The sequence below is a fragment of the Phaethon aethereus genome, assembly GCF_964289735.1.
Source record: "Phaethon aethereus genome assembly, chromosome: 11".
Taxonomy (NCBI): Eukaryota; Metazoa; Chordata; class Aves; order Phaethontiformes; family Phaethontidae; genus Phaethon; species Phaethon aethereus.
In genome coordinates, this window is record NC_138587.1 from 23,117,720 (window position 1) to 23,134,622 (window position 16,903).

Sequence of the window (16,903 nt, forward strand, 5' to 3'; positions counted from 1 at the left end):
GTGGGTTTGAGCATATTTCGGCCGGAAATAAGGGTTTTTCTGTTTGTATTGTTCACCTGACAAAGGACCCTTCTGTAAGTTGTGAAGCCTTTTGCGAACTTCAGCTGAATTTCGGGGAGGGAAGATGTCTCAGCATAACTTGGAAACGCAGGGTTTGGGGCAGAGGCGGGTGGCAAAGGCGGCAAAGGCTGAGTGCGAACAGGGCATCCATCGCCTCTCGGGCTCGACCTGCCTCTTGACCCGTGTGTGCACGCAGGTGTTCACCGGGTACCCGGCGTGCGCGTTTGTCGGTGCGGAGCACAGCAGTGCTGAGTCGTCTGTGCTGTTGAGTCGTGGAGAATCCAAGAATTTGGAGGCCGGGTAGAGGAGAGTATCGGTTAAGGGTTACGGGCATGGGATCTAGCGTTGGGAGTACGACCTGTGGTTGTGTGCTACACAGATACAAAACCAAATCTCTACTTTTGCTGAGCTGGTCACAAAATAATCTGTTGCTCCTAGGAAAGTGTCCTAGAAGTCTTGTCAACCCTGTGATGTTAGAAGCATCAGGTGTAGGAGCACTGTGGTTTGTTTTTTTTTCAATTGTGTTTCAATACAGACTTTAAAATGTGGTTCTAGTAAGGTGCCTGTTGAAGGTTATGTTGTCTGTAAAACCAGGTGCACCTTCTAAAATAGAGGTTTGGCTCAATGGACTTGGAAAGACGAGGGGAGAGAAGTCAATGTTTCCATTAGTTAAATGCCTGCAATGAACTTCATATGCGTAATTCATTAATGTACATTCTGCAGTCTTCAGTTATTCTTTCTTTCCCCGCTACTGGTTAGTTCAAGAGTTTAACTGTACTGGTTGGAAGTGAGAGATGTTACTCTCCCTGACCCTACCATTGAAGAGCAGTTAAATGACCAAGTGTTTCCCATGGGAAGTGGCATCGTCAGGAACCATCCCTAATGTAAAGTTGGTATTAATAATGGATTTTAATTTGTAACTTGGAAATTTAGTGAAAAACATTTGACTTTGTAAACAGTAGCTGAAAACGGTGACTAGTTTATTGTTCTTGCTTTTCAAGGCCTCACAGAACGGAACTATATGAGGATGCTGCATCAGCATGCTGGCCTATCGTATATTCTCCAGACTACAACATCACGTTCATGGGACTCGAGAAACTGCATCCATTTGATGCAGGGAAATGGGGAAAAGTAATCAATTTCTTGAAAGGTAAAATAACAGATGGTACCTCTTAGACCAACGTTTGCGCAAAAGCTAAGAGAAATTATGTAGTTAGTGCAGACTTATGTTAACTGCCAATGGAATAGTGACTGTACATCGTCATTGCTCATCATGTAGATTTAAGCTATGCTCTTTAATCATACTTGGAGTACTTTAGTATTTTTATATATTTGCAGACTTAAATCTTAGCAAGTTAAATTGATTGGAGGATTTCTGAGGTGAGGTCGTTGTCATGTGTTACACATTGTTGAAGATTTTGCCTATTAAATATTTAAAAGATGAACTTGTAATATATGAGAGCAAACATCCTACAATAGGGCTTTTCAATACAAAGGTTTGTTTCACAGTCCTTTGAAAATGTATGTTCTAGCCCACTCCACTAAATAACCCCAGTTTTGGTTTTGTCTCAGTCATGGTGTCTTGTGCAGACTAAAACTCGTGAAATGTGATTGGAAATTCAAGCTCATTAAATGATTTGCTTTTCCCCAGAGGTGTGAATAATACTAGTCAGAGTAACTGGTTTTGTTCATTCCAGTCTGTCCCAGAGCATTACAAGGCTGAGTAAAAGGGAGTAAGGAGAAACATGAGCATAGCAGTGTCTTACACCATCTTAAAATGTTTTTTATCTTTGCAATTTGAATGAAAGGATGAAGTGAGCAAGATTTCATTGCTTGGCCTTTACAACAAATGTTCATGTGGCATATTTGAGAGCTGTTTCCACCTCTGAAGTGAGCACCAGAATCTTGGCTTTCAGCCTAGCCCGAGTTAGGTGCAGAATGATGAAGCCTTGTGGCCATAGCTCAGCGTGCCGTGTTTTGATACTCAACAGATTGTTAATGATTCAAACACTTATCTTTCAGTTCTAGATTAATGTATGAGAACAAGATTTCCATTAAGTTTCCTCTTGAGGACAGGTGCTGTTTGCAGTTTCAGTGTCATCTTTCTTTTGAAGACCAAGCCTGGATCTAAAACAGAACACAGACTTCACTTCTGTAGCAATGCACGGAAAATCCTTCCTATGTTAGGTGCAAGCTTACAAATGGTTTGGCTTGCAAGACCTGAATTGCAGTTTGGGAGCACTGCGTGTAGCTTCCTATAGCCCTGCGCTTCTATTGCTTTACACCTGGTGTGACAAGAACTGGGGCATTCCTTGTGGCTTATGAAACTACAGGTGCTAAATACCGGCTTGCTGCGGGGTGTAACTTAGTTATTCAGCTCGGACTGCGGACGGTCTACTGGCAAATGTGCTTTTTGGGCTGAAGTGCAGCTTCTATAAATCCTTTCTTTATGAACCTCATGGTTTTATCCTGATAATGTTTGGGAAGAACGTTGAGACGCCTCTGGTGACAGGCAGGGCTTTTTGTGATGGTGCTCGTTATTGCTGTGTAAACAAATTGGAAGATATAGGCAGAAATATATTAAGGAAATACAAATGTAAAAACCAAGGTTAGGGTCAGGGCCTATAAAATCTTGGCATCTCTTCATCTAAAGTTTTTTTTTAAAAAAAAAAAAAAAGCTTTTTCTCTTGCCAAGGCAGTGGTTGTCCGCGAGACAGGTCTCTTCCATTTATGTGGTCCTAATGACTCCTTCAGCTGACGATCTTTTGCAGTTAAGCATTGCCCTTCTGACTTTAGGCTGTCTTGTATTCATTTAAATGAGATTAAATGAATTCTAACACTAATTCCATTTAGTAGCTGAGTTTTGGATCTTCCCTCTAACAACCTTAAATAATTAAGTCTTGGGTTTCATGACCATTTTCTTAATTAATCAAAACCTTTGCCTTTCTGCTCCTTCTCTGTGTAAAGTCTTGTCCTCTATCTCTCTTCCCTGTGAAGTGGCCACTCTTCACTCTCAATCTTTCACAGAGAATTAGTTTTCCCAGTCGTTTTACTCTCCTTGCTTTGTAAAGCAGAAAGAAGCCACAGGATACCCCAGGGCATTCCTGGTTTTCTCTGGCTCTAGCAACTCCTGGCAACAGCTGACCTACGCTGTTCCCTATCATCCTCTAGAAAATCACCAGTGAAAATCTTTGTACGCTTACCTTCTCCTTTCTCAAGAATGAAAGTCTTAGGAGTTTGGCTTTCTGTCTTGACACCAGTGCGTGAATGAAGTGTTTCTTAAGCCTCAGTCAGGAGAAACATAAGCTTGCCAAAACAAATATTGTTGCAGGTGCTGTTCTTGTGTAACACTTCAGAACAAAAACTCTCATATTTGTGAATTGTTTTCTTCCTCCTCTAAGTATAAAATTGGAGAAGAGGTACAGTCTTGGAAGGCTGCAGCCATGCAGCAATTAAATACCAAAATTTGTCTGGGAGGATCAGCATGGTGCCTTGTATTTGTTGTTTATAGTGATCACATGCAAAGCAACATTGTTTTTTCTGCACTGCTCAGCTTTTTTACTTGTCTCCTGCTTGAACTTTCTGGCAAGTATATCCAGATTTGTGCCTTCGAACGTATTATCTTTGATCACATTCTTAAATCTTGGAGTGATATTTTATAACTTGTTCTTACAAAACTAGGTTTTTAAATAAACTGTCTTTTGGCCTCTAAGGTGAAGAATTAATAGATGATCATTGGTATCTTGAAATTAAGTGGAGGTAGGGGTGTGACAGAAATATCCGAATTAAGTGTAAGCATTTGCTTCCATGAACATCCAAGGAACTATTTTGTTTAGAGTTTTGATTTTTGTTCTCCTTTGATTTAGGGAATTAAATACTAGTATCAAACGTGGAATTTCTTAAAGCATGTCAAAGAGTGGTGAATATCTGATGGTACGAGCACCAAGACTTCCCCAGTGTATCAAGCCCTAGACTGTACAAATTCTTTTGTCTTTGTCTATCCTCTGTCACTACCTGTCTTTTCTTTTAGTTTAAACAAGAAGTTACCATGATGACATGCTGAAAACTTTCTGTAAACAATGTCTGTCCAATACACACTAACTTAATAGCTTACACGTGTCGAAGGTATGTATTTGGAAAATCTGTAAATGCCAAGTAAACAAAAGTTGTTTCAGTGATTTACATTACAGATTAAATTATTACATCAAGGTCGAAGTAGCTTCTTTGGCAGGGTGGAATATGGGAAGTTAAGGAATGGTATACGATGCCAATTGTTATTTCTCTCCTGTTTCAGAAGAAAAACTAATTGCAGATGACTTGATCGTACAGGCACGGGAAGCTACTGATGAAGATCTCTTGGTTGTTCACACAAGGCGCTACCTTAATAGATTAAAGGTGCTGTACTTGTTAACGTGTTTTTCAAGCCAACTCTCTATAATTAGTGTCAAGGGCAACAGATACTCTACTAGATTTATTATGGAATTGACTTTTACAGATTATAGAATGGTATATGGTATATTTTTAATTCAACATTGTCATTGAGAATACCGAAAGAAAAAGATAGAAATAGAAGGCAAGTCACACTGTAGAGGGGTGGAGTGGAAAGAGAGTCTACCATGTTATATAGGTGACCCGAAATGATATTTCAGCAAAGTTAAATGAACATTAGGAAAATGTTAATGTTTGATGTGCAAATGATATTCTCTGTAGTACCAGGGTTTTAGTCTTCAAAAGTGTAAGTTTTTATTTACTCTAGTAAAATATGGTTCTGAAATTGAAAATATATTGGAGAGCACTAAAATGGAGTACTTAATTGGATTTTTTTAACACAAGGATTGCTTTGTGAGCGCACATGACATTGCTTTTATTTTGCAGCTCTTTACTTAGAGGCCATAAAAAGGATTTGTGTTAGAAATAATTTTCTGTTTCATAATTCAAAAGACGTTGAGTCATCTGTTGCCCTTCTACAGTGAACAAGTCCTTGTATTGCTATTTCTGGAATGTTTCATTTTTCGATGTAATTATTTCTATAATTTTTCCATTATTTGTGTGAACTTTTTTCACTCTTACTCCTTTTCTGAGTTCTCTTATGCTTCTTCATTCAGTGCTATAGAGTTACATGCAATTTCATACATTGTTAGATTTGATTTTATTGCAGCTATTCTTGATATTGAGCTTTTAATTCCATAGAACTACCCACCTCTTTTTACTGAATCACTTCTTTGAAGCAGGGTGTAATGTGCATATTTGGAATACCATAATAGTATTTTTAGTACCTACAGGATGGCTTCACAGGGAATTGTCTGTATAACATGTGCCTTGGTGTTCAAAACCTGTACTGTCGTGTGCATTCAGATATGATTAACTGTGTATCTCTTACTCCCCTTTTCTTGAGAGAGTATTTTCTGCAACTGTAGAAACTGGAAGATGTTGTATTGGTCATGCCAGCAAATGCCTGCCAAACAGTGAAGATAAAAGTGCTCAGTTGCAAATGAAAAATAACGTGGCTAGAAAGAAAAAGGCCCTGGGTATCCTCTGTATTGCTTTATCCAAAGTCTGCTGTGCTATTTTTTTTTTTTAATCCAGACAAACACAGATCTACCAATAAATGGCATAGTTTGTTGTTAGACCAGCTCTGAAGACTGCAGAGGTGCTTGCGTTTCTGGGAATGCCTAGGTGTCTTAAAATAATGGATCGCTTGAGTATTCTTCTTTTAAAATTCGGGCATGAATCTGGTAGGAAATTCCATACACTTGCAAGAAGAGGCGGTGGCTGGTATCTTAGCAGCAGCTGAAGAAGTTGGCTGGAGGCTGGTCGAAGAGAAACAAAATGGTATGCACAAAGTAGATCAAGCAGTGCTGTGTTGGAAGGAGGGATCTCCCTGTTGCCCTGCTGTAGGTAACATGACTAGTCCTTAGAACAAAATTTGGCCTTTTGAATTAAAGTGATTTCCCCTCAGTTATTCCTTTGAAGAATTTAGGTCTCTAAGGTAATGACTGGACTTTGGTTAATCCTTGCTTGCAGTACTTTTCCACTTACTGCCTTTTTCTAGTGTTATGTAAAATAATGAATTTCCTGCATATTGGCATTCTGAAATTTTGTGAGGAGGGGTTAAAGCTAGTTTCAGACCATATAAGTCTATCACTTGAACCATTTCTGTGGAGCATCTATGAGATGCTCTATGGTAGCAGGTGAGTGAATACTGAAACGCGAATGATGAGGATAATGCTTGTGCATCAGTGAAATGCAAAACGTGCTCTTCTGAAAGTGATCTGAAACAGATGATCGATCAATTGAACTTACAAATTTTAATCCGCTTTATATGTGTGCAAATTACATAGTGTATATGTGTGCAAATTACATAGGTTTAAAAATAAAAAGTTAATAATTGTATTAGAAATGTAAATTTTTATGCCTAGTGGAAAGTGGATTGAGTTGATTATAGGGGCTGTTTTCTGATGCCCAAGCGCTTGTGTGCTTTGACTCTTGCCCGGTCACGCAAGTGCATCTGCCAAGAGACCAGAGGTACCAGCCTCTCTCTCGCGTGGTAGTGTCGGCAGCGTGCGCGGGGAAGGAGGCAGGGCTCCTGGGGATGAAGGCAGTAGAAGCAGGCCCATAAAAGAATCAATTCAGCCTGTGAGACTTCTGGCTCTTTGAGGTGTTCAGATAAAACAGCACAGAGTGCATCGTGGGCTGTGTGCATTGTGTTAGTGCCCACAGGTGACTCGGCAGCTGAAAATGTGTGGGTTTGGTTTGGATAAAATGGGCACCTTCAGAAGTGCTTAAAATTCCCTTGTTCAGTTCCTCAGTTCATGCAGTTCTTGTTCTGTCATCCGTTGTCTCTCTTGGCTTCCTACATTGTGCTTTTTCCTTGCTCAATTTTTTCAAACTTCATTGGAGAAAAATTTATGAAGGCTAGTGGTTTGCTGTAAAATATTTGTTTAAAAAGTCCTGAGAGTTTCGGGATCACAACGAATTTGATCCTCTTCACCTAAATTTTCATGTAAATGTTAATGTATTGGGTAGAGGTCTGTTGGAATATATAAAAATGTTATTTTAAAGGTAATGATATTTGGATTTGCTTGGAGAGAACACTGAATGACAATACTCAGTCTTGAGGAACAAGGTCTGACAGGTTTCAGTATTTACACCATGATGTGAATGCTCCAGGGCATTCTTGGCAGGTAAAATAACTATGAGACCTCTTAAAGAAAAGGAGAAGGTAGCATTTGGTTAACAGTCATTTATTTATTTCCTTTTAATGTTTCCAACTCATTGGTTGGTAGGCTGATGCACAGCCAAAATTTATTTTTTGGCTGGTTGGTTTTCTTGGGAGTAGCACCTGGTTATCATCAGTTTCTACCAGTGCAGGATCTTATTCCTGATGATAATAGTGTGTTTATACCTTGATCTAGAAACTTTTGTGAAAATTACAAGCTTCCTACTCTCCTTTATGATTTTATCTTATGTTAATTCAAGCTAAAACCATACTTTCTTTATCTGTTTAAGATGGACCCAAATAGCTTTGTCCCAGGCAAGCTTCTAAATATAAAAGCATGTTAGTCGCTGGGTGTTGGATTTGTAAGTCCGTGAATTTTCCCTTGAAGCTGGGACTAGCTCCAGGAACTTATCAAAGATTTAGACACAGTTTTAAATTTAGATATTAAAGAACAAAATTGCATACTTTTTAAAACATTTGACGTGGTGTTGGCTATTTTAAAATGCTGGAATGCAATGAATGCATAACATAAAAGGCAGTACTTCAGAGGTTGGTTTTGATCACCAATGTGCTGTTTGTATTAATCCAGGATGTATCAGCATAAAAGCAACTGCTTTAGCTTTATCTTCCTAATATTAATTTTTCAGTTTAACTTTTAGTCCTTGAACACTAAGAATTTGAAATAACTTGTAAAGTCATTTAACTTTACTAAGAAGAGTTTTTCTTAACGTTAATAGTAATGATACTTCATAAGTAAAGTCCTGCAAGAATCTCCTCATTAAATGTATATGTTACAGAGTTTGGGCTTAAGCGAGGAAAATCAAGAACTCTTGAAATTTTGTTTGTTTGTTTCAGTTTTGGTTTGGGGTTGTTTTTTTTTTTTGATCTAACATCTTGGTATAGTGTTACACTTAGCCATGTTTAATGATGCTACCTAGCAGTTAATTTGTTAGGAGGCATGTATTGAAGGAAAATATACCTGGTTAAGGGTTAACCTGACTTCTTTACTTGTCTTAAGAAAAGGAGTGAAATTTTAAAAAATTTAAACTTAAATTCATACATTTAATTATTTATCCAAAACACAGGAAGGTAAATAATTTTTAAAATCTTATGATATTAGCAATATAAATAAAGAAAGAGTTAAATGGAGTTCATAACTAAAAAAAGATAAGTGAAGGCATGTTATTGAATAGTGTTTATATATGATTATTACTCTTCCCTGACTCTACACCAAGTTTTAACTTCTATTAAGTTACATAAAACAAAACTTTACCAGCGAATCAGTAACTTGAATGGCTGAGTGAGAGCAAGTATCTACCAAAAGAAATAGTAACTGATATTATTCTGATATATGCAATTTGAATGCAAAAAATAGTGATAAAAAAACAACAAAACAAAACAAACACAAACCAAAACAAACACAAAATTTGAAGGGTTCGTTCTCTAGCAAAGGAAGCTAATACGTGTGAAGACTTGTGTTGTGGAAGCCAGCTGACAGCCTGGAAAATGTAATTAATGTAGTCCTCATCTATTTGAAATAATATTTTATTTTTACAATATGACACAGTATACAATCACATAAACCAATTCCTTTTGATTTCTTTTCAGAATATATACATAGCTGTCCTGCAGGAAATGTTGGAAAACAAAATTAGCTCATGGCAGGAAAAAAAGTGCAAAACTGTCCACAGTTTGAGGCAGTATATTTCTCAATTACTATAGTGGTGTCTTTTGAGAAGCATTTTCATTAGACTATAGCTGCATCCTTGAACCTCAAGACTTTCCTCACAGTCAAATAACTTTTCTCCCGTATGTTAGGAATTACGTAGACACAGTAAAGGACTAAGTCTGTGTCAGTGAATGTCTTTGGGCTTGGCCCTGTTCTGTAAATGTCCTGAGCTGTGAATAGAAAGTTTTGCTTTCTCTTTGCTCGTACCATGTATGGATTTCTTGCATTCACTTAAAAACCTGCAGAAGCGTGTGTGTTGATTTGAGTCTTTATTGCTCCCACTTCTTCCTGTCGAGATTAAAAATGTTTTTAAACTGTGTTAAAATTTTCAGAAATGTTGTGATCATTGTTCACATTTGAGATCAAAATTTATTTTATCCAAATGTGACCTTTTTCAGTTCCATTTCAGAACAACAGGATGGAATGTAGTTTTTTACATTATGCTTCTTTAAAAGCTAAAATATCTTTCAAAAGGACATTATCAAGACTGACTGTATTACAAAATAATTAAAGCACTTTGTTAACGATGGAGAGCTGATAGTATGGTAACAGAATAATACCTTACAAATGTAAAAGTAGTAAGAGCTTAAAATGAACTGTTGACAAAATACAGTTAGTACTTAAGAACTTTGTGAACCCAATATTACTTTGTAGTTGAAACATTGATTACTGGGAAGCCAAAGTAGCTTAAGTTTTTTTGAATATCAGAGTACCCTGAAATGTGATTGTCTCTGATTAAAATTGACCCCTTGTACATCCTATCATTTGTAAACCGACAGCTAACAGTGATCAGGCAACAAATGAACTGAATCTAGTTAAATTTCCTAGTGTTAAAGAAAATAGGATCGATTCAGAATCTTCGTTCAGGGTGTCAAATTCATAATTCTCGGTACCTGAATGTTTCAATATTGGATGAAGACGTATATTCTTGCTTGTGACTTAGGCTTTGAACTATATTTAGAAGCGTTATCGCTGGTAGCAACGTCAATAGAAGTTCTTTGAAGTACTCTATTTGTGTTTGCAAAAAAAAGCATTTACATATTGCAAATATTTTGTGTTCCAACCTTCAAATCATATTCTTGATGACATGACTTTTTAACAAAATGTTTCCTTGAAACATTTTCCAGAAGTGTTTAGTATGCTAAATAAATTTTAATCAGTTTTCCACGCTAAGATTTGCACTGTGTGTTCACTTAAGTATTTGAACTTTTTAATTGAGTTGTTTCTTTGTTTTTCCTTTCTCCTTGGTATATCCTTTTGACTTGACACAGGAGAAGATATTTTAGGTTTGAACAATATATGAAGCGTTGCTTGCTATTAATATTACTGAAGGACATTTTACAATTCTCCCTCCCAATCCCAGGGATATTATATTTTCTGAAATACTAGCTTGCTGAAAAATTGCTGATCTAGTACCATTTGATACTAAAATCTGCAAAACCTAGTGATGGTGATTGAAAGTGATTATTATCATAGTTAACAAATTGAGGACGAATCTATTTGGAGGTTACTAATAAGGACTGTTGTGGTCACCTCCATCTAAAAATATTAAAAATCTTGCAAAGGACCTATGACCTTCTTTTCAGTAAATAGCAACTGATGAGAGATCTAAATGTTGTCATTAAGACAGGCTACCTTAATTGGAACTCTTTTTTTTTTTTTTTTTTTTCTCCCCCCTTCCGCTTGTAGTGGTCATTTGTTGTGGCTACAATAACAGAAATTCCACCAGTTGCATTTCTTCCCAATTTTGTTGTTCAGAGAAAAGTTTTGAAACCTCTACGAACCCAGACGGGAGGAACAATAATGGTAAGCTGCTCTTGATTCACTGTTATCGTATTTAAACTCCTTGATCAAAACACTATAAACTTGTGAGTTGTAAGGTTTTGTATAACTGGAAGACTTGAGCCCTGGAGACCTGTAGAGGGAAGAAAGTGAGTGTACAGTCCTAAACGTGGGCAAAGTTTGCTGCTTATTACCAGCTACCAAGGTGAAGGACATGCCTGATTTTATGGTCCGTAATTTGCAGAAGTGGAAGAGACAGTAAGGGGCAGCCTGGGCGAGCGATGATGGATCTGGCAGGATTTAGAGCATGTACAGAAACTGAATTAGTTTTGAACAGCGTTCGAATAACAGGCTGATTCTAGGAATAGGAGGTTTCAAAATTGGTAATATAGAAGCTATTTTTAAAGCACAAATTTACCAAACAGCCTTGGTACTGTATGGGAGGAGGTGCATGGTTTTGTTGCTCTTGAGACTAGGTGTTTACATTTAAAAATCGTATCACCTTGCTCATTTTAATGATTAGTTTATCTGCTTCTGTTGTAAATACTACATAAGCAGCTCAGCAAAACTCGAGTGGGACATAGCCTGTTTCACCTTAACAGAATTGTTTTCTAATCAGTTAAATGAGTGCTCTGGTGAGAAGAGTGGTAAGTGTCGCCAGACATTTAATTTTGCCTGAGAATTGCCATAAGAGGTATTGAGGAACTCGGAGGAGAGAAAACAGTTAATAGCTGGAGCCAGGAATGAGTTACTTAAACCATGTATTGAGGAAAAGATGCCTTAATAATCATAAACCAGGAAACTAATGGAACCTTTTCTGCCCTTTTTACCATTCCTTGTCATATGAGAGCTAGAGTTGAGAAAGTGTACAGCATGGTGCTGGGAGAAGAAGGTAGCAGTCCTAATGTCTCTTTGCGGGCACTGAGCTGTAACAGTTACATAAATGGAAGACAAATTATCCTATCTGAAATCATTAATATTATGGTACAAATAGATCTTTGCGGCATTTTAGCTACCCTTCCTGACGGTAGCTGGTACAGTGGGTGCTTGTGAACAGGACAGAAACCCATATTGCTGTTTCTGTATCTGTTTGAAGCCAGTTATGAGGGACACTATTCTGTGGGTTGGCAAACCTTTCAGAGTATGTCTATGCCAGATAGGAGAATACGATTTATTGCAACCACTAGATATTAAAGGTGAGCGAGACTGGGAAGCCATAAATGAGTGATAAGGTAATGGCATTATTTTCAGAAATGGGCTACTAGGTAGCTTCCCATTTCTGTCAACAGAAATGTAGGTACTTAGTAATCTGTGCACAGGAATCAAGGTTTCTTATTTTTAAAAGCTTAGCTTCATGAATGTCTCAAAAATTCATTAAAGACATAAATAATACAAAGAGCTCTTCTATGACTAGTGCATAAAAGGCAATGCAGTATGGTTTTCAGAAACAATGAAAAAGGTTGAATCTGTTTGTTAGTCTGACCTATGAGAATGATGTGAGCGAGCCTGAAAGTCTGGTGATGCTGTTCTCCTCTAAGTTTTCTTTTATTTCGTGAGGCTGATGTGAGATTAATTGTTGCTGCTATCATTTGTGTGTGTAAGTGGATCTGAGCACTGTTAAGTTTCAACCCTCTTGGGTTTTACTATGCAAAATGAAAGCAGAGGGCCAGTTGTTATCACATTTTAAGGCAAGATGAATTATCCTGCTTTTCTGTTGTGTTTACTTTTGTAATTATAGAACTGCTCAATTCCTGATTCTTTATCGAAAAATATGGCAGTTTCTTTTGGTATTTTAGTACTCTGTTGTTAAATCTGTGTCCTGTCTAGCTGCTGGATTTGCAAGCGCATGTGTAAAAGTAACTCTCTGCCAGTTGTTGGTTTTGTTACCAAAAGCTAGTAAAGAAAGGAGTAGAATGGACTGGACAACTTGTGTCTGGGCTTAAATATCTAATCTTAAGATTCAGAAACACCTCCTAGCAGTGTGATTTAATTGTTTGAAGCATGTCGTCTTAACTCCCTTTGTAACATCCAAAACACTGGACATAGGTATTTAAAAATCTGGAGCTCTTCAAAGGGTTTGAATATATCATAATATTTGAGCTGTGTTGCAAACTGGTGCATTTTATTATTTATAACGGGGAATGTAGTCTTTACGTAGTGGATCTTTTCATGATACTGTGAAGTACTCGGAATAGTTGAAAAATGTATTGGCATACACATGCATGTGTTCAGAAAAATCTTGTTTATGATTGGAGGAGAAGGTGAGAGTCATGGCCATAGAACAGAATTAGCAAAGGAAGGTTTCCAGTAAGTGTTTGAACATGGTGATAGTAGAGGGAAAGATCAAAAGGTCACTTCCTTGATACTGAAATTGTCTGTGTGAAGTCAGTTAACTGCTGCTTATTGCTCTGAGCTGTTAAATAAAAATGGCCAGTAAAAATAGTGAGTCCTGTGACATTTACCATGTTTAAGTATCCTTGCAAGTTGCTGAGTCTGGTTTTAATTCAGGCTTGTGAGTAGGAAATGGTTTTCTTTTGTAAAACAAAAATTGTATGCATCATAGAATCTTTGGGTTGGGAGGGACCTTTCAAGGCCATCTTGTCCGACCCCCCTGCACTGAGCAGGGACATCTTCAACTAGAGCAGGTTGCTCAGAGCCCCGTCCAACCTGACCTGGGATGTTCCCAGGGATGAGGCATCGACCACCTCTCTGGGCAACCTGGGCCAGGGTTTCACCTCCCTCATTGTGAAACATTTCTTCCTTAGATCTAGTCTGAATCTACCCTCTTTTAGTTTAAAACTGTTACCCTTGTCCTATTGCAACAGGCCCTGCTAAAAAGTCTGTCCCCATCTTTCTTAGAAGCTCCCTATAAGCACTGGCAGCTGCAATAAGGTCTCCCTAGAGCCTTCTCTTCTGCAGGCTTCTGGGCTTCTCCAACCCCAGCTCTCCCAGCCTGTCCTCCTAGCAGAGCTGTTCCAGCCCTCTGACCATTTTTGTGGCCTCCCCTGGCCCTGCTCCAACAGGTCCATGTCTCTCCTGTGCCGAGGGCTCCAGAGCTGGACGCAGCACTGCAGGGGGGTCTCCCCAGAGCGGGGCAGAGAGACAGAATCCCCTCCCTCGCCCTGCTGGCCACGCGGCTTTGGGGGCAGCCCAGGACACGGTTGGCCTTCTGGGCTGTGCACGCACATTGCCAGCTCATGTCCAGCTTTTCATCCACCAGTACCTCCAGGTCCTTCTCCATGGGGCTGCTCTCTATCCCTTCATCCTCCAGCCTGTGCTGATACCGGGGGTATCCCCGATCCGGGTGCAGGATCCTGCACTTAGCCTTGTTGAACCTCATGAGGTTCACAGGGGCCCATTCCTGGAGCTTGTCCAGGTTCGTCTGGATGGCATCCTGTCCCTCAGATGTGTCAACTGCACCGCTTGGCTTGGTGTCATCTGCAGACTTGCTGAGGGTGCACTCGATCCCACTCTCTATGTCACCGATGAAGATAATAATCAGTAGTGCTCCCTCTACGGACCCCTGAGGGACACCACGAATCACCAAGCTCCCTCTGGACATTGAGCTGTTGACCACTACCCTCTGGGAGCGATTATCCAGCCAATTCCTCATCCACCAAACAGTCCATCCATCAGATCTGTATCTTTCCAGTTTAGAGAGAAGGATGTTGCAGGGGACCGTGTCAAAGGCCTTACGGAAGCCCTGGGACATAACATCCGTAGCTCTTCCCTTGTTCACTGACACCAGTCACTCCAGAGAAGGCCACGAGGTTGGTCTGGCAGGACTTGCCCTTGGTGAAGCCATGCTGGCTGTCTCGAATCACCTCCCTGTCCTCATGTGCCTTAGCATAGCTTCTAGGAGGACCTGCTCCATGATCTTCCCAGGCACAGAGGTGAGGCTGATGGGTCCATAGTTCCCAGGGTCCTCATTGCCCACTTTGGATTCTGTTTCTCCAAGTATTATTGTTTTCACCTCTTAAATCCCGTTTCCTGATTCTACTTATTACTTCTCCTAATTCTCTTGTGTTGCTCTGTTTTTTTGGATGTATGTGTTATTTAAAGTCAAAGAATAGTGAGGCAAGGCAATATGTGAAAGTGTTTCTACAGTGTAGCAATGTCTGATCCTTTCATTGAAGCCTAAAAGTCTGTATGAGAAAACCAGATAAAGTACTGAAAATGTTAAACCAACCCTTAAGGACAATTTAAGTGTGAGTTTGGAAAGAACATGCTAGGTTCTGGATAAAACTTTAGACTTACTGGGTTACGGTAATAGGCTAGGTAACAAAAAGTGCTGCCTCTGTAGGTGTTAACTGGCAAAAGTGGAGATGACAGAAGTGGAGTACGGTGCATGTCCCTCATGCAAGCCTGCATAAACCACCTGGGACATTTTCTCCTGGCCATTTACCAGCGGGCGCTGGAGATACCAGCAAAACCAGTCTGGTGCTATCTGTGTAGTCATCTTGCTTTCAATGGACTGCTGGGAAATATGAGGGGAGTTTGACTTTTTTTAAACCTTATATTATAGGCTAGGTAGTAGAGAAAGAATTCTGGATTCATGTGGTTCATACAGTTCAAGGTGCTTAGAAAGTTTTGGTTGTCACTCACAGACAAAGAGGCAGCTCCATTCTGTCTCCATTTAGCTCTTCAGCATCCCTTCAGACTCTTGGTCAGTTCTTTCTTGTCTCATGTTTCTGGCTGCAGTCAGCAGTGGTTGCTGAGGTGAGGGTTTTCGGTCCGAATAGGAACATGCAGAATCTTCTCTTGTTACAGCCACGCTGCCTTTCTGCACAGTAGTAATGAGGAACGAAGGAAATAGTAGAAGAGAAAAATAATTGGGAAGAGTCTAGAATTTCTTAATATTCTACCTTTGGTATTTCTTGAGGGTCTTGACAGTACGCGTGTGTGAAATCTGTTTTAACTTGGTTCTAACTAGGCAATACTTTTATATGGTTTTGTAATGTTTTTCATTGTGCTTGTGTTATCTTTATTTCATACGTGTATGTTTGCTAGTTATAAATGTGGTCACATAGAAGAGAGAGCCACTAGTTGTCTAGTATGTCTTTGTATCATGCCTCCTGAAACGCAGATGACATCACTGTTCACTTTTGGATTGATCTTGATGCCATGTGCTGTTATTTTTACCTTTTTTATTTTTCATTATGGGGAAATAGGTACATACTTTAAAAGAGGTTTTGATTCATCACACAATAAAATTTGTACAGTAGAAGTCAGAAGTGCAGACAATCTGCTGCTATTCCTGATGGTCCTGTTTATCATGAAAATTCCTGTTGATTTTCTGTACTTTTTAATGATTTTTTTTAGCAATATGAGAAGATTGGTTTTTGGTGAGGAATCCCTAGGAAGTATGCTAAATCACAGATAATGTGCTTTCCCTGACTTAATGGGTTTTATAGTTCAGAAACTACAGTCTTTTCTTGAGATCTAATTTGTGTAAGTTAGTGTGTTCATAACAGAATGATGTTTACCTTCCCAGTAGTTTTCTTAATACTAAATTAGAACTGTTCAAATATAAATATTGTTGATGAAACTGTCCAAACTTCCTTTCGTATATGATGTGTAATATGTTCTTTCTGTGATTGTGGAAAGAAATAATCTGGCTTTACTTCTTTTTTCCTATTTTTATTTTCTTTTTTTAAAATACAGCTAGTAATATCTTTTTTTTTTCCAACATGACACTTAAGGAATACTGCAGTTTAACACTTGCTTGATTCTTCCTGGCCAAAATAAGTCAGGTTTTCTAATTAAAATTTCTTCATTTAAGCCTCGTGTATCCCTTCTTTATTAGTATTTTCCCTTCCCTTCATTTGAGTTCAAAGGGAGAGATACAGGCACAGTTTTCCTATATTGGAGGGAAAAAGATGGTAATATTCTATACTATGCATGGTATTTCATTTAAAAAATAAAAGAAGTCACAGGACACTTTATACTGTGGCTTTTTCTGTCCCCACTCCCAGCTGAAACTATGTTAACCTGTAGTTTCACAATTCTGAGCTTTCATTCCTCCTATTTTTACATGAACGGGAAGGATATTTGGAGAGGATTTACTCATTTTTTTTGCTCTCACCAACACTTCCACGTTCCCTTTTTCATTT

The 16,903-nt window shown here is 38.7% G+C and overlaps 1 protein-coding gene across 2 annotated transcripts in view; it reads left to right on the forward strand.

Moving 5' to 3' along the window:
* Positions 1–1,128: 1,128 nt before the first annotated feature.
* HDAC11 (histone deacetylase 11) overlaps positions 1,129–16,903 on the forward strand; it is a gene marked incomplete at its 5' end in the record, with an annotated part of 30,057 nt that continues 14,282 nt past the window's right edge. Inside the window, 3 exons of one of the 2 annotated variants that reach the window (XM_082004537.1) lie at positions 1,129–1,210; positions 4,355–4,455; positions 10,698–10,814. In XM_082004537.1, coding sequence (XP_081860663.1) covers positions 1,144–1,210; positions 4,355–4,455; positions 10,698–10,814 — 285 coding nt within the window. The remainder of the gene's footprint in view (positions 1,211–4,354; positions 4,456–10,697; positions 10,815–16,903) is intronic. The other variant, XM_082004536.1, reaches the window with a different exon arrangement.